The following is an 18,984-nucleotide window of genomic DNA, read 5'->3' on the forward strand; positions in this document are numbered from 1 at the left end:
TGTCTTTTCTGTAAATGTTATAACCTTGTATTGCTACCACTGCATCATCAAAAATATTATCTAAGTGAGTTTCAGAGATATTAGTGAAATCTGTTACTAGCAAGTTATTAATTTCATGAACCTTGTTTCTTAAGCTACATATGTTAACATGGGCTATTTTGTGCACTTTTCTGGGATGCTTTCTTGTTTTCATTGCTTTACTGTGAAGCTTAGCAGAAGTAGACATGCTCATGTTATTTATGTTAGTGCAGGGTGAGCTGCACACAGTGGACTTCAAACTAGGGTACACCGCCTCAGTGCTAACAGCATAAATCTGGTTCATAGGCACATCATTGCTGCATACAATAGCTGGAGGATCAGCAAAGGCAATCAATGACCTAAATTAGGTTACTTACATTGTGTCTACCAATGCCCCTGGTATGATGTATATTTGCTAAAGCATTATGACAACTCAGCGACACAATGGTAGGGATTAACTGAGCTGGGCTTGGGTCATTGATAAGTCATTGTCTCAACGCAGCCTTATAATGCTGTGAAAGAATCCAGGAAGCCAAATGATTTGGGTGGATCCCATCCATCTTATAAAACGTGCTTTGTTTCCAAAGGTATCGGAATTGTCAACAAAAGTTACACCCATTGAGCTGCAATAACCATGTAGCCAGTTGTGAAGAGAAATAATCCTGCTAAAGTGTTCAATGCTGCAATTCAGAGAGGGCACAGGGCCAGATATGATGGGTCTTTCGTTAGTGTCTAGCAGAGAGTCAATCGGCTCTTTAAAATCCAGCTGTTCAGAGCTGCCCTTCATAATGTCATTAAAACCCACATGGACTATGATAGAATCAATTTCCATGTCCTGATGTAGTACATTCGGGAGCAGCTTATTAATGTAATTTACTTGAGCTCTGGGATAGGACATTGTTTTTGCACCTGGAACAGTCACATTTCTTATCATGGAGCTAACTAAAATCACAGCTGGAGAGAAGGACGAGGAAATCCTCCCTCTCCCACGCCCACGCTTCGCAGAACCCTTTAAGGATGTGCGAGCGGCAGGATAAGTTGAGTCCTTAGCTCCCTGGTGCAGGCCTCCGACAGATGGAGAAGCCCCGCTCGATCCAGGGATGGAAGGTTGCCGACGTTGACTTGGAAATCATAGGGGAAGGAGTAGGAGTAGGCACAGCGGCCAGAGACAGGTACACCCAGCATCAAAGGTGCAGGAAGATCAGGTTCCAGGGCGGAAAAACTATTTGTTGTTTGTATCCACTCAGGGCCTCTCGTTGGGAGTGTAGACTCCTTTGCGGAAGGCCGCTGTGACATCCACGGCTCGTGATGTGCAACCATGCTCCTCTTGCTATGCTCCTTCAACTCCGCTATCAGATGGGGGAGGAGAGTTAGGAGATGGCTCCCCTGGCGAAACAAACTCCGGTTAACACTGGCCAGTCTGATAATGACAAACGACAAGCAAACGTCCAGCAAACAAACGACAAACAAACGTCCAGCCACCGGCGTAGAAAAGGTAAACATTCAACTCTGCGGTTTCTCCAGTTTCTTAGATTGGTTGGCGACCTGCGTGATCAAGGAAGCCACCTCAAGACAATAATCCTCGGCAAGCAAACAATTGTAGCATTGGAACTCTGAGTGATCCAGTTTGTCCTGAAACAAAGCGTAGTAGATACAGCTCCTACAGCACTGGAACCATTCATTTACTTCTCCAGACAAAGTGGGCTCCATTGCATAACTCATCTGGGACTAACTGTGTTAGCTTGATGGCTAGCAGTTTAGCTAGGTTAGTGGCTCTGTCAAGCAGGCTTCAACCTGTCAGTTAAGTGGGATTCCGGGACAAGAAATAGCGGCCCTAGCCGTTAAAAGTTAACCGCCTCACGGAATCCATGCAAAAACGAGTCTGGAATTTATATTTAACAAAGATGGGTTATGTTTTAGTAAAAAATAACAAACATACAGTGTTCAGCTGCGCACTCTGATGACGTATGTGTTCCCAGACGTTCGCAGCCGATTGAATGCTGACAGACTTAGCAGAAAAGTACTCCTCCATCCATGTAAAGTTCAGCTGGAAACTCCCTGGCCCTGTCCCTGGCTGTTATTCTGGTTGCCAAGTGTTAACTTCTCAGCTCCTCTGCTGTAAATCTGCGCATTTTTTGTTAGATACTTCTCTCCTCAGACAGCTGTCAATCATTCAAAGAGCTGTCTGCACCATGCAGCTGTCACCGACAAAGGGAAGGGGCTACGGTGGGGAGAGTGAGCTACACCTCTGACTACGCATTTCGGTGATTGAAATACATAAATGAATAGAGGAAAAACTTAAATTCAACAAGTACATTTTATTTAACTTTGCTGTCAGCTGGCAGCTTATTTTTAGTTTCAGAATCATATGCATTCAATTTGAAATTCTGCAGATTTTGGTCAGAATTGGATTCCGTGCGTGTCTACACATACACATTTATGCTACTCTAAAGGTAAACCACACCGGTGTCACAATACCAAACTGTAAAGGCTTTCAATATACAGTACCATGCAAAAGTTTGGAGACACCTACTCATTCCGGGGTTTTTCTTTATTTTTACTATTTGCTACATTGTAGAACAAAAGTGAAGACATCACAAGTATGAAAATAACACATACTGAGTAATGTAGTAACCAAAAAAATATATACATTTATATTGTTCAAAGTAGCCACCCTTTGCCTTGATGATAGCTTTGCACACTCTTGGCATTCTTTCAACCAGCTTCATTTTTACATTTTAGTAATTTAGCAAACGCTCTTATCCAGAGCGACTTACAGTAGTGAATGCATACATTTCTTTCTCTGTACTGGTCCCCCGTGGGAATTGAACCCACAACCCTGACGTTGCAAACACCATGCTCTACCAACTGAGCCACACGGGACCAGCTTCATGAGGAAGTCACCTGAAAAGCATTTCAATTATAAGGTGTGCCTTGTTAAATGTTAATTTGTGGAATTTCTTTCCTTCTTAATGCGTTTGAACCAATCAGTTGTGTTGTGACAATGTAGGTGTGGTATACAGAAGATAGCCTTATTTATGGCAAGAACAGCTCAAAGAAGCAAAGAGAAAGGACAGTCCATCATTACTTTATGGCATGAAGGTGAGTCAATCCGTAAAATGTCAAGAAGTTACCTCTGCTGCAGAGGATAAGTTCATTAGAGTTACCAGCCTCAGATTGCAGCTCAAATAAATGCTTCACAGAGTTCAAGTAACAGACACATCTTAACATCAACTGTTCAGAGGAGACTGCGTGAATCAGGCCTTCATGGTCGAATTTCGGCAAAGAAACCACTACTAAAGGACACCAATAATAAGAAGAGACTTGCTTGGGCCAAGAAACATGAGCAATGGACTACCAGTGGAAATCTGTCCTTTGGTCTGATGAGTCCAAATGTGAGAGTTTTGGTTCCAAATGCCGTGTCTTTGTGAGATGCAGAGTAGATGAACAGAAGATCCCCGCATGTGCTGTTCCCACTGTGAATCATGGAGGAGTAGGTGTGATGGTGTGGGGGTGCTTTGCTGTGATTTATTTAGAATTCAAGGCAGACTTGACCAGCATGGCTACCACAGCATTCTGTAGTTGTATAACGACACAAGGCGAGACCCAGATGCAGACACGGGAGGCAGATGGTTTGAGCTCTGATATTTATTATAGTCCAAGGGGTAGGCAAAAGGCAGGTCGGGGACAGGCAAGAGTTCATAACCAGATCAGAGTCCAAAATGGTACAGGGCGTCAGGCAGGCTCGAGATCAGGGACAGGCAGAATGGTCAGGCACGTGGGCTCAGGACAGGCAAGGGTAGGAACCAGGAGGACAAGAAAAACAGAGACTGGGAAAAACAGGAGCTAAGAGAAAACCGCTGGTTGACTTGGCAAACAAGATGAACTGGCACAGACAGACAGAAAACACAGGTATAAATACACAGGGGATAATGGGGGAAGATGGGTGACACCTGGAGGGGGTGGAGGCAAGCACAAGGACAGGTGAAACAGATCAGGGTGTGCCAAGTTGATTCCATATGTGACTCACCACCTGGACTCGGTCTTATGTAGAACATTTTGAAATTGTGTTTTTTTTTTTACATTGGATAAAAGTAGAGACTCAGAGCTACAAAATGGTATATCATACACTGCATTTGAGGAATAATGGGAAGTCATTCTGCTTTGAAAGTTGATCAACTTGTAAACTCACTTTTGAGAAAATCACCTTGGAATGTTTTGGTAACTAGTGAAGAGCTCTTCTTTGTCTACACCATTCAGCATCATTCACACCCTCTTAAGCTTTAGCCCCAACCATCTCGTTTTGCTCTCGGAGTGCACACTTGACGCTCTGGCCGAGGATTTGTTTATGCATAACATGAAAACAGCCTAACCAGCACTGCTGGAACAATTTCATTACGCTTTTTTTTGCAGACGTTTACTGACACCGGCCATATTCAACAGGTGTTGTACACACGTCACATAATATTAGCTAACGAGCCAGCCAGCTAACTTACGAACCAGCCAGTTAGCTACTTAAACAACAATGAACAGTGCCAACAATGCCACAGAGCTAACCAACTAGGTTCAATGTTAGCTAGCTAACATTAGGCTCTAACTAGAAAAGCAAACAGCTCCGGGATATGACTAATAACATTAGCTAGGGAGCCATACAGCTAACATTAGCTAGCTAGCTAACAGTACACTGTAGCTTGAAACTAAACCCCTTTCTGTCAAAATTAGAAACATGTAATATCTGAAAATGTAGCTAGCTAATGCTAGACTATCTTACCTGTATACATCATCGTGCATGGATGTGTCTCCCTGTCAGGAAAGCCATGCCACAGTTGCCCTTAGTTTGAAGATGTAATCCGGAGACAGGTGTCTTCTCCATCTCTTTAGCTATCATACTCTAATTCCACTGATTTCAAAACTTGATCCTCCAGAAGGTGGAGAGAAACTCGTATGCAGCTCCACTACACAATACATTTTTAAAAAGCCGCATTCGACAGGATTATCAACACAGACTGACAAGCTCAAATAAACAGAAGCCTTCAATATGGCAGACCAATCCGAGCTCATCTCTGTCCAGCCCACTCATTATCTGAGCCAGTCATGGCTAGTTGGTAGGTTGCTGGCTTTTTCTGTGGCTAACCAACAAGGCTGGCAATTTAACAATTTTATTCATATTTACAGATGGCATACAAGTTTGTTATTAAGGCACATGAAAGTTCACATGTTCGAGAAGGCATTTCTGCCCGCAAAAATTGTTTTATGTCCAAACGGCTCTCCTGTAAAGACATGACTTGCGACATATGCCTAGTTTCCTGAATTGGGTCACATGTGTTATTTCATAGTTTTGATGTCTTATTCTACAATGTAGAAAATAGTGAAAATAAAGAAAAACCCTTGAATGAGTAGGTCTGTCAAAACTACATATTTTCCATAGTAATAATACATTTTCTACACAAAAATGGCTCTTACACACGTCTACAGGTAACTGTTGAGAGCTACCTCACAATTGCTCTGACTGTGGGAAGTAGTTCTCAGACAAAATACCATTTGAGCTAACATAGGTTAATGCGATTAGCATGAGGTTGTAAGTAACAAGAAAATTTCCCAGGATATAGACATATCTGATATTGGCAGAAAGCTTAAATTCTTGGTAATCTAACTGCACTGTCCAATTTACAGTAGCTATTACAGTGTAAGAATACCATGCTATTGTTTGAGGAGAGTGCACAGTTTTGAACATGAAAAGTTATTAAGGCACACCAGTGATCTTACACAGGAGAAAACCATACAGCTGCTCAGAGTGTGGGAAGACCTTAGCCCAGCGTGATGAGACACCAGATGGTTCACACAGGAGAGAGACCTTCTAAGTGCCCCTGCTGTGGGAAACGCTGTTTCTGACGAAATGCTCTGATAATACACATGAGTATTCACACTGGCGAGAAACACTACATTTACTCAAATCAAATCAAATTGTATTAGTCACATGCGCCGAATACAACAGCGAAATGCTTACTTACGAGCCCCTAACCAACAATGCAGTTTAAAAAAAAAATATGAATAAGAAATAAAAGCAACAGGTAATTTAAAAGTAGCAGTGAAATAACAACAGCGAGACTATACAGTCGTGGGCAAAAGTTTTGAGAATGACACAAATATTAATTTTCACAAAGTTTGCTGCTTCAGTGTCTTTAGATATTTTTGTCAGATGTTACTATGGAATACTGAAGTAAAATTATAAGCATTTCATAAGTGTCAAAGGCTTTTATTGACAATTACATGAAGTTGAAGCAAAGAGTCAATATTTGCAGTGTTGACCCTTCTTTTTCAAGACCTCTGCAATCCGCCCTGGCATATTGTTAATTAACTTCTGGGCCACATCCTGACTGATGGCAGCCCATTCTTGCATAATCAATGCTTGGAGTTCGTCAGAATTTGTGGGTTTTTGTTTGTCCACCCGCCTCTTAAGGATTGACCACAAGTTCTCAATTGGATTAAGGTCTGGGGAGTTTCCTGGACATGGACACAAAATATCGATATTTTGTTCCCCGAGCCACTTAGTTATCACTTTTGCCTTCTGGCAAGGTGCTCCATCATGCTGGAAAAGGCATTGTTCGTCACCAAATTGTTCCTGGATGGTTGGGAGAAGTTGCTCTCGGAGGATGTGTTGGTACCATTCTTTATCCTCTCTTGGGTAGGGGGTAGTATTTTGAATATTGGATGAATGAGGTGCCCAATGTAAACTGCCTGTTACTCAGGCCCAGAAGCTAGGATATGCATATGCATGGTAGAATTGGATAGAAAACACTTTAAAGTTTCCAAACTGTTAAAATAATGTCTGTGAGTATAACAGAACTGATTTGGCAGGCGACAACCTGAGGAAAATCCATCCAGGAAGTGGCATTCTTTTGAATTGAGTGTTTTTCCATTGAAGCCTATCCACCATATAAATGGATGGGACCTAGATTGCAGTTCCTAAAGCTTCCACTAGATGTCAACAGACATTGTTTCAGGCTTTTATTCTGAAAAATTAGTAAGAATGACAACATTTTCTGAGTGGTCGGTCGAATGAACAAGAGCTTTTTTTGTGCATGACCGGGAGCACACCCACCATTCTTTTCCCTTTGTATTGAATACGCTACTGTCCGGTTGAAATATTAACGATTATAGAGACAATAGACAACCTGAGGATGAATAAAAAACGTCATTTGACATGTTTCGACATACTTTACCGGTACTATTTGGATATATTCGTCTGCTTTTTTTGGATATAAAGAGAGACTTTATTGAACAAAACAAACATTTATTGTGTAACATGGAGTCTTGTGAGTGCAACCATATGGAGATCATCAAAGGTAAGTGATTCATTTTATCGCTATTTCTGACTTTCGTGACTAATCTACTTGGCTGGAAAATGTTTGTATGCTTTTGTAAGCGGGGCGCTGTCCTCAGATAATCGAATGGTATGCTTTCGCCGTAAAGCCTTTTTAAAATCTGACACAGCGGCTGGATTAACAAGAAGATAATCTTTAAGCCGATGTATAACACTTGTATGTTTTATGAATGTTTATTATGAGTATTTCTGTATTTTGAATTTTGGCTCTGCAATTTCACCAGATGTTGTCGAGGTGGGACGGTAGCTGCCCATAAGAAGTTATTCATGGCTGTGTTCTTAGGCAAAATTGTGAGTGAGCCCACTCCCTTGGCTGAGAAGCAACCCCACACATGAATGGTCTCAGGATGCTTTACTGTTGGCATGACATAGCGCTCACCTGGTCTTCTCCGGACAAGCTTTTTTCCGGATGCCCCAAACAATCGGAAAGGGGATTCATCAGAGAAAATGACTTTGCCCCAGTCCTCAGCAGTCCAATCCCTGTACCTTTTGCCGAATATCAGTCTGTCCCTGATGTTTTTCCTGGAGAGAAGTGGTTTCTTTGCTGCCCTTCTTGACAACAGGCCATCCTCCAAAAGTCTTCGCCTCACTGTGCATGCAGATGCACTCACACCTGCCTGCTGCCATTCCTGAGCAAGCTCTGTACTGGTGGAGTCCTGATCCCAGCTGAATCAACTTTAGGAGATGGTCCTGGTGCTTGCTGGACTTTTTGGGCGCCCTGAAGCCTTCTTCACAACAATTGAACCGCTCTCCTTGAAGTTCTTGATGATCCGATAAATGGTTGATTTCGGTGCAATCTTACTGGCAGCAATATCCTTGCCTGTGAAGCCCTTTTTGTGCAAAGCAATGATGACGGCACATGTTTCCTTGCAGGTAAATATGGCTGACAGAGGAAGAACAATAATACCAAGCACACCCTCCTTTTGAAGATTCCAATCTGTTATTCAAACTCAATCAGCATGACAGAGTGATCTCCAGCCTTGTCCTTGTCAACACTCACACCTGTGTTAAAACCTCTTACATCTAGACGTTCCGCTAGCGGAACACCTGCTCCAATATCCAATGATAGGCGTGGCGCGAATTACAAATTCCTCAAAAATCCCCAAACTTCAATTTTTCAAACATATTACTATTTTACACCATTTTAAAGACAAGACTTTCCTTTATCTAACCACACTGTCCAATTTCAAAAAGGCTTTACAGCGAAAGCAAAACATTAGATTATGTGAGCAGAGTACCCAGCCAGAAATAATCAGACACCCATTTTTCAAGCTAGCATATAATGTCACAAAAAACAAAACCACAGCTAAATGCAGCACTAACCTTTGATGATCTTCATCAGATGACACGCCTAGGACATTATGTTATACAATACATGCATGTTTTGTTCAATCAAGTTCATATTTATATCAAAAACCAGCTTTTTACATTAGCATGTGACGTTCAGAACTAGCATTCCCACCGAACACTTCCGGTGAATTTACTAAATTACTCACGATAAACGTTCACAAAAAACATAACAATTATTTAAAGAATTATAGATACAGGACTCCTTTATGCAATCGATATGTCCAATTTTAAAATAGCTTTTCGGTGAAAGCACATTTTGCAATATTCTGAGTAGATAGCTCGCCATCACAGGCTAGCTATTTTGACACCCACCAAGTTTGACCCTCACCAAACTCCGATATACTATTAGAAAAGTTTGATTACCTTTGCTGTTCTTCGTCAGAATGCACTCCGAGGACTTCTACTTCAATAACAAATGTTGGTTTGGTTCAAAATAATCCATAGTTATATCCAAATAGCGGCGTTTTGTTCGTGCGTTCAAGACACTATCCAAGGGTGACGAAGGGTTACGCGCCCGACGCGTTTCGTGACAAAAAATGTCTAAATATTCCATTACCGTACTTCGAAGCATGTCAACCGCTGTTTAAAATCAATTTTTATGCTATTTTTCTCGTAAAAAAGCGATAATATTCCGACCAAGAGTCGTTGTTTTCGTTCAAAGACGAAAGAATAAAAACATGGTGTCGCCTCGTGCACGCGCCTCCAGTCTCTGTTCTCTGATCGACCACTATCTAAATGCGCTAATGTTTTTCAGCCAGGGCCTGCAAAGCCACCATTCAGCTTTTTGCCGCCTTCTGAGAGCCCATGGGAGCCGTAGGAAGTGTCACGTTACAGCAGAGATCCCCTGTTTTGGATAGAGATGATCAAGAAGGCCAAGAAATGGTCAGAGAGGGTGCTTCCTGTTTGGAATCTTCTCAGGTTTTGGCCTGCCAAATGAGTTCTATTATACTCACAGACACCATTCAAACAGTTTTAGAAACGTTGGAGTGTTTTCTATCCAAAGCTAATTATTATATGCATATTCTAGTTTCTGGGCAGGAGTAATAATCAGATTAAATCGGTTACGTTTTTTATCCGGCCGTGAAAACACTGCCCCCTGTCCATAACAGGTTAACAAGAGAATCACTGACATGATGTCAGCTGGTTCTTTTGTGGCAGGGCTGAAATGCAGTGGAAATGTTTTTGGGGGATTCAGTCCATTTGAATGGCAAAGAGGGACTTTGCAATTAATTGCAATTCGTCTGATCACTCTTCATAACATTCTGGAGCATATGCAAATTGCCATCATACAAACTGAGGCAGCAGACATTGTGAAAATGTATATTTGTGTCAGTCTCAAAACTTTTGGCCACGACTGTATACAGGGGGGTACCGGCACAGAGTCAATGTGTGGGGGCACCGGTTAGTCGAGGTAATTGAGGTAATATGTACATGTAGGTAGAGTTATTAAAGTGACTATGCATAGATGATAACAACAGAGACCAGCAGCGGTGTAAAAGGGGGGGCAGGGGGGGGGACAATGCAAATAGTCTGGGTAGACATTAGATTACATGTTCAGGAGTCTTATGGCTTGAGGGTAGAAGCTGTTTAGAAGCCTCTTGGACCTAGACTTGGTGCTCTGGTACTGCTTGCTGTGCAGTTGCAGAGAGAACAGTCTATGACTAGGGTGGCTGGAGTCTTTGACAATTTTTAGGGCCTTCCTCTGACACCGCTGGTATAGAGGTCCTGGATGGCAGGAAGCTTGGCCCTGGTGATGTACTGGGCCATACACACTACCCTCTGTACTGCCTTGAGGTCAGAGGCCGAGCAGTTGCCATACCAGGCAGTGATGCAACCAGTCAGGATGCTCTCGATGGTGCAGCTGTATAACCTTTTGAGGATCTGAGGACCCATGCCAAATATTTTCAGTCCCCTGAGGGGGAATATGTCTTGTCGTGCCCTCTTCACGACTGCCGTGGTGTGCTTGGACCATGTCAGTTTGTTGGTGATGTGGACACCAAGGAACTTGAAACTCTCAACCTGCTCCACTACAGCCCCGTTGATGAGAATGGGGGTGTGCTCGGAACCTCTTTTTCATGTAGTCCACAATCAGCTCCTTTGTCTTGATCACGTTGAGGGAGAGGTTGTTGTCCTGGCACCACACGACCAGGTCTCTGACCTCCTCCCTATATGCTGTCACATCGTTGTCGGTGATCTGCAAACTTAATGATGGTGTTGGAGTCGTGCCTGACTGTGCAGTCATGAGTGAACAAGGAGTACAGGAGGGGACTGAGCATGAACCCCTGAGGGGCCCCTGTGTTGAGGATCAGCATGGCAGATGTTTTGTTTCATACCCTTACCACCTGGGGGCGGCACGTCAGGATGTTCATGATCCAGTTGCAGAGGGAGGTGTTTAGTCCCAGGGTCCTTAGCTTATTGATGAGCTTTGAGGGCACTATGGTGTTGAACGCTGAGCTGTAGTCACTGAATAGAATTCTCACATAGGTGTTCCTTTTGTACAGGTGGGAAAGGGCAGTGTGGAGTGCATCAGAGATTGCATCATCTATGGATCTGTTGGGGCGGTATGCAAATTTGGAGTGGGTCTAGGGTTTCTGGGATAATGGTGTTGATGTGAGCCATGACCAGCCCTTCAAAGCACTTCATGGCTACAGACGTGAGTGCCACGGGTCTGTAGTCATTTAAGCAGGTTACCTTCATGTTCTTGGGCACAGGCACTATGGTGGTCTGCTTAACCTCTTAGGGCTAGGGGGCAGTATTTACACCGCCGGATAAAAAACGTACCCGATTTAATCTGGTTACTACTCCTACCCAGTAACTAGAATATGCATATACTTATTAGATATGGATAGAAAACACCCTACAGTTTCTAAAACTGTTTGAATGGTGTCTGTGAGTATAACAGAACTCATATGGCAGGCAAAAACCTGAGAGATTCCTTTACAGGAAGTGGCCTGTCTGACCATTTATTGGCTTTCTTTGACATCTCTTTCCAAAACAAAGGATCTCTGCGGTGACGTGACACTTCCCCCGGCTCCCATAGGCTCTCAGAGCCTGGGAAAAAGCTGAAGGTCGTCATTCCAGCCCCAGGCTGAAACACATTATCGCCTTGTGGGCTTAGGCGTGTGCACTGGTCGCCCCCGTCTTTCTTTTTTTCCCTCTATTTACCGAAACGCAGATTCCCGGTCGGAATATTATCGCTTTTTTACGAGATAAATTGCATAAAAATTTATTTTAAACAGCGGTTGACATGCTTCGAAGTACGGTAATGGAATATTTAGAATTTTTTTGTCACGAAATACGCCATGCTCGTAACCCTGATTTACCATTTCGGATAGTGTCTAGAACGCACGAAAAAAACGCCGCTGTTTGGATATAACGATGGATTATTTGGGACCAAACCAACATTTGTTATTGAAGTAGAAGTCCTGGGAGTGCATTCTGACGAAGAACAGCAAAGGTAATAACATTTTTGTTATAGTAAATCTGATTTTGGTGAAGGCTAAACTTGCTGGGTGTCTAAATAGCTAGCCCGTGATGGCTGGGCTATGTACTGAGAATATTGCAAAATGTGCTTTCACCAAAAAGCTATTTTAAAATCGGACATATCGAGTGCATAGAGGAGTTCTGTATCTATAATTCTTAAAATAATTGTTATGCTTTTTGTGAACGTTTATCGTGAGTAATTTAGTAAATGTTTTGTAAATTCCCCGGAAGTTTGCTAGTTCTGAACGTCACATGCTAATGTAAAAAGCTGTTTTTTTATATAAATATGAACTTGATTGAACAAAACATGCATGTATTGTATAACATAATGTCCTAGGCGTGTCATCTGATGAAGATCATCAAAGGTTAGTGCTGCATTTAGCTGTGGTTTGGGTTTATGTGACATTATATGCTAGCTTGAAAAATGGGTGTCTGATTATTTCTGGCTGGGTACTCTGCTGACATAATCTAATGTTTTGCTTTCGTTGTAAAGCTTTTTTGAAATCGGACAGTGTGGTTAGATAAAGGAGAGTCTTGTCTTTAAAATGGTGTAAAATAGTTATATGTTTGAGAAATTGAAGTAATAGCATTTTTAAGGTATTTGAATATCGCGCCACGGGATTAGACTGGCTGTTGCGTAGGTGGGACGATTTGGTGCCACCTACCCTAGAGAGGTTAAAACATGTTGGTATTACAGACTCAGACAGGGAGAGTTTGAAAATGTCAGTGAAGACACTTGCCAGTTGGTCAGCGCATGCTCGGAGTACACATCCTGGTAATCCGTCTGGCCCTGCGGCCTTGTGAATAGAGTTAAAGGTCTTAATCACATCGGCTTCGGAGAGCGTGATCACACAGTCGTCCGGAACAGCTGGTGCTCTCATGCATGTTTCAGTGTTATTTGCCTCAAAGCGAGCATGGAAGTAGTTTAGTGCGCCTGGTAGGCTTGTGCCACTGGGCAGCTCTCGGCTGTGCTTCCTTTTGTAGTCTGTAGTTGTTTGCAAGCCCTGCCACATCCATCAAGTGTCAGAGCCGGTGTAGTACAATTCGATCTTAGTCCTGTATTGGCGCTTTGCCTGTTTGATGGTTCGTCGGATGGAATAACGGGATTTCTTATAAGCTTCCGGGTTAGAAACCTGCTCCTTGAAAGCGGCAGCTCTAGCCTTTAGCTCAGTTTGGATATTGCCTGTAATCCATGGCTTCTGGTTGGGGTATGTACGTACTGTCACTGTGTGGACGACATCATCAATACACTTATTGATGAAGTCAATGACTGATGTGATGTACTCCTCCATGCCATCGATGGAATCTGTGCTAGCAAAACAGTCCTGTAGCTTAGCATCTGCTTCATCTGACCACTTTTTTATTGATCGAGTCACTGGTGCTTCCTGCTTTAATTTTGCTTGTAAGCAGGAATTAGGAGGATAGAATTATGGTCAGATTTGCCAAATGGAGGGCGAGGGAGAGCTTTGTATGCTTCTCTGTGTGTCGAGTAAAGGTGGTCCAGAGTACCAGCTGTTACTTACAAAAATACATAGTCCGCCGCCCCTTGTGTTACCAGATGCCGCTGTTCTATCCTTTCAATACAGCGTATAAACAGCCAGCTGTATGTTGATAATGTCATCGTTCAGCCAGGACTCCGTGAAGTATAAGATATTGCAGTTTTGAATGTCCCATTTGGTAGTTTAATCTTCCGCGTAGGTCAGCGATTTTATTTTCCAAAGATAGCACGTTTGCTAGCAGAATGGAAGGCAGTGGGGGTTTATTCGATTGCCTACGAATTCTCAGAAGGCAGCCCGCCCCCTGGCCCCTTTTTCTCCGACCTTCTCTTCACGCAAATGACGGGGATCTGGGCCTGTTCCCTGGAAAGCAGTATGTCGTTCACGTCGGGCTCGTTGGACTCGTTAAAGGAAAAAAAGGATTCTGCCAGTTCATGGTGAGTAATCGCAGTTATGATGTCCAGAAGCTCTTTTCGGTCATAAGAGACGGTAGCAGCAACATTATGTACAAAATAAGTAAAAAAAGAAGTTACAAACAATGCAAAGAAACGAACAAAAACACAATCAGTTAGGGACACGTAAAACGTCAGCCTTCTTCTCTGGTGCCATCTCTGAGTTCAGGAAGTGGTTCTCCCAAGATAGCGACTGGAAACGACATCAGATAAGACACCACCCTAACCTCTGACCTTCCGAAGAGGACGCAAGGCACAGGCAGCTTCAGTAGAGGCACACACCCAATCCCAAATCCATCCTCTGCCCCTACCTTCCTAGCTAATACCCCCTAGCCACTATACCAGGGGGTGTCAAACTCAATTCCCGGAGGGTAGAATGTCTAATGGTTTTTATTGTTTGCTTTCAATTTGTGTTCAATTAACACCTAGACAACCAGGAGAGGGGGAGTTCCTAATCAATTACAAGGGAAGAGTGAAAACCCGCACAGTGTCATTTGAGATTTCCTGTTCTGTGTTCAGAGAACAGTACTGTAGGCCTACTGTAGTTCTCCCTTTCTGTTAGACTCACACCCACTGCTCTCCAAATAAATATGACACATTTTTGGGCCAAAGCGTAATAATTGTTTGTGAACTGCTCTGTTATTAGTTTGTGTTTTTACATTCAGTCACTTTGAGTCACATTCATCCATCAGTGCTTGTTTATGTCATTGTGAACCAGAAGGTGCTAGCTGGTGTGTGCTAAGTTGGCTGTGGTTGGGATTACACACAGTCCCTCTATGTTTGTGTAAGGCTTTGGTATGTGTGTGTGTGTGTGGTGTGTGGTAAAAGGTCAATGTAGAGAAACTTCACAAATGCAACTGAAACTGTATTGTGAACTTTACTTGATAAAGATGTTCACATATTATGCTATTATAATTATAATTATTATAATAAAAGTAGCCTAATGCACAATAATACTACTACACAGAAACACAAGGGAGATTGTGAATTGGGACTTTCTTTTTTATTATAAAACAACAATTGCCCAGTACTATAAGGAGGGCTAGGACAAAAGATAGATACACACTCAGCCATGCAATAAAATACAACAGCATTCAAATGCAAATAAGCTCCTTTGATCATCATATGAGTGAACATTTGTCTGAGTAGCATTCACTGTGTTACAAAGGAGGAGTCCAGTGTGGGAATCTAAACATGTTAACGATTACCGGTCTCTGCAAACATGTACATTATGTGGTTATTTAAAACTTCCAAGCAGACACAGTAAAGCCAGTGGAGAACAATGGGCTTTATTCACAGAGCACACAGACCGTGACAGCCAACTCTGGCGAGACAATAGACTAGTGTCAAACGATAACCACATGAACATTAACATTTTAAAATAATCATGTGCAAATACAAGATTTAAGTCTTAAAAAAATGGTACACAATAGATAGACTACACAACAACTGTTTCAATTTCTTGGTCAGTCTTGAGCTACAATCTCGGCGCGCATAGGGTTCCATTCCTTTGGCAAAAAATTGAATTTTTCCTTTTCTGATCATCAGACCAATGAACCCATGGCCAGACCCCTAAACAAAGTTGTAGCCTACAACACAGAAAAAAAGTTGGACATTTTGGTGAAGTCGCCATGACAATCAAAGCAAAGGAAAAAAAACGTATCCTGACATCATCTCGCCTACACATAATGTCCCTCATCGAAGCCTCCGTTCTAGGGAAACACAATAAAGATAACATACGCAATGGGCATCAAACAGTAGGCTAAGTAGACAACTTGTCCGTCCAGCTCCCGTGCCAAGTTTTCATGTGCGTAAATCTCTCCTCTCCTCACCTACACATAATGTTTCTTGTCGAAGTCTCCATTGGCCGAGATGGTCTTGGTGGGGGCATATTTGTTGGGGTAGGCCCCCTTGGCCCCCTGGGGACAGGAGCAGCACAGCAGGGTTCCCCCCAGAAGGAGCAGGGCTGTGGCCGCCCAGCCAATGTAGATGGCCGCTCCTATCTCCCTCTTCTTGGACGAGGACACATCTGGGTTGTAGAAGTCTACTATGATGTTATTGGCCATCCAACAGAGGGGAACCAGCACCAATAGACCACTGATGATGTAGACCACCCCACCTGCGTTCACCACTTTGGCTTTCACCGATTCGGTCTTGATGCAGTTGGTGCACTGTGCTCCAGCGATGGTCACCACCAGCCCCGCCACCCCCAGCACCGCCGATATCACCGTGAGGGCGCGCGCCGTCTGCAGGTCCTGGCTGAGCGCAAGCATCGAGTCGTGCATTTTGCACTGCATCTGGCCCGTGCTCTGCACCACGCACGACATCCAGAGCCCGTCCCAGATGGTCTGCGCTACCACGATATTCATATCGATGAACGCCGTCACCTTCCACATGGGCAGCCCGCACGCGACCATGACCAGGAGCGAGCCCAGTAGGCACAACCCCATCCCAAGGAACTCCAGACATGCAGAGAGCATGGTGAGCCTTTTTCTTCTTTAAAACAGAAAGAGGAGAGTGAATACAAATGTAATTTAATATCCACTCGAATATCAAAATAATCTCTTTCTCCTATTCGCTCTAGAAATGTTAGGCTTGTAATAGATGATCAAAGAGAGGCTAGGAGAAGAACCTGTTTAATAAGGTATATAGGCTCTCTGGCTGGTCTGAATCCACTCTGTCAGAAGGGGGTGCAGGGTTTGTCATTTATGGGACCGTTATTCGCATGCTAATGTCCAGAGCTACAGTTACACACATATGTCAAAACAAAGCGGATAAACTTTGAGCCAACCAGCGACAAGCGCATCTCCGCATCAGCCAATGATGAGGCAGAATTCGGATGCGGAGAGACAAAAGAATTTCATGAGGAGAGAGAGAGAGAGAGAGAGAGAGAGAGATAGAGAGAGAGTGTGCATGGCAGTAACAGAAAAAGGAACACAACAAATGTGCAGGTTAACTGTCTTCCTGGAATTGATTCTGAGGAAGAAAGAAAAAATAACAATGATGTGAGGTCAGAAGACCAGAAACAGACATGATCAACTATTTATGATAATAGACATCATTTTGATTAGGAGAAAACAGATTTCATTTGTTGTTATACAGTATATGCAAACCATAGCGTGTGTGTATTTATACAACGGGTGGGTCTAATCCTGGATGTGGATAGGTTTAAACCGCGTTCCAGTCTTTGTCGATTTAGACAATAAGGCCTGAGGGGGTGTGGAATATGGCCAATATACCATGACTAAGGGCTGTTCTGTTCTGTCTCATCAGCCCAACCAGAGCCAGGCAATTCGAAAAATGTATCTCCAATGTAAAAAAGCATCTAGACATTATTTCCCCTTTCTTTAAGACAAACATTTGGTTTTCAACAATGATTTGAATAAACCTTGCTGTCTGGCTCTTTGACATTTTCAACATTGTTGAATGATAGTGAAGACATCAAAACTGTGAAATAACACATATGGAATCATATAGTAACCAAAAAAGTTTTAAACAAATCAAAAAATATGTTATATTTTAGATTAGTCAAAGTAGCCAAACTTTGCCTTGATGACAGCTTTGCACACGCTTGGCATTTACTCAACCAGTTTCACCTGGGATGCTTTTCCAACAGTGGTGAAGGAGTTCCCACATATGCTGAGCACTTGTTGGCTGCTTTTCCTTCACTCTGCTGTCCAACTCATCCCAAACCATCTCAATTGGGTTGAGGTTGGGTGACTGTGGAGGCCAGGTCATCTGATGCAGCACTCTATCACTCGCCTTCTTGGTCAAATAGCCCTTACACAGCCTGGAGGTGTGTTGGGTCATTGTCCTGTTGAAAAACAAATGATGGTCCCACTAAGCGCAAACCAGATGGGATGGCGTATCGGTGCAGAATGTTGTGGTAACCAAGCTGGTTAAGTGTGCCTTCAATTATAAATAAATCACTGACAATGTCACCAGCAAAGCACCCCCACACCATCACACCTCCTCCATGCTTGACGGCAGGAACCATACATGCAGAGATCATCCGTTCACCTACTCTGCATCTCACAAAGACATGGTGGTTGGAACCAAAAATCTCAAATTTGGACTCATCAGACCAAAGGACAGATTTTTCCTCGGTCTAATGTCCATTGCTCGTGTTTCTTGGCCCAAGCAAGTCTCTTCTTATTATTGGTGTCCTTCAGTAGTTTATTTGCATCAATTCGACCATGAATTCGCCTGATTCACGCAGTCTCCTCCGAACAGTTTATGTTGAGATGTGTCTGTTACTTGAACTCTGTGAAGCATTTATTTGGGCTACAATTTCTGAGGCTGGTAACTCTAAGGAACTTATCCTCTGCAGCAGAGGTAACTCTGGGTATTCCTTTCCTGTGGCGGTCCTCATGAGAGCCAGTTTCATCATAGCGCTTGATGGTTTTTGCGACTGCACTTAAACTTTTAAAGTTCTTTAAATTTTCAGGTTTGACTGACCTTCATGTCTTCAAGTAATGATCGACTGTCATTTCTCTTTGCTTATTTGAGCTGTTCTTGCCATAATATGGACTTGGTCTTTTACCAAATAGGGCTATCTTCTGTATACCTTCCCTACCTTGTCACAACACAACTGATTGGCTCAAACGCATTAAGAAGGAAAGAAATTCCACAAATTAACTTTTAACAAGGCACACCTGTTAATTGAAATGCATTCCAGGAGACTACCTCATGAAGCTGGTTGAGAGCATGCCAAGAGGTGGCTACTTGAACAATCTCAAATATAAAATATACTTTGTTTAACACCTTTTTGGTTACTACATGATTCCATATCTGTTATTTC

At 42.9% G+C, this 18,984-nt stretch overlaps 1 protein-coding gene across 1 annotated transcript; it reads right to left on the bottom strand.

Annotated features, from left to right (window-relative positions):
- Positions 1-15,162: 15,162 nt before the first annotated feature.
- Positions 15,163-16,862, bottom strand: cld5 (Claudin-5). The gene is given in 3 exon segments (NM_001146383.1): positions 15,163-16,099; positions 16,151-16,178; positions 16,487-16,862. Coding segments are annotated over 3 exon segments (318 nt in total). The 5' UTR covers positions 16,664-16,862; the 3' UTR covers positions 15,163-15,986.
- Positions 16,863-18,984: the final 2,122 nt, after the last annotated feature.

Source organism: Salmo salar, chromosome ssa11, assembly GCF_905237065.1.
Source record: "Salmo salar chromosome ssa11, Ssal_v3.1, whole genome shotgun sequence".
NCBI lineage: Eukaryota > Metazoa > Chordata > Actinopteri > Salmoniformes > Salmonidae > Salmo > Salmo salar.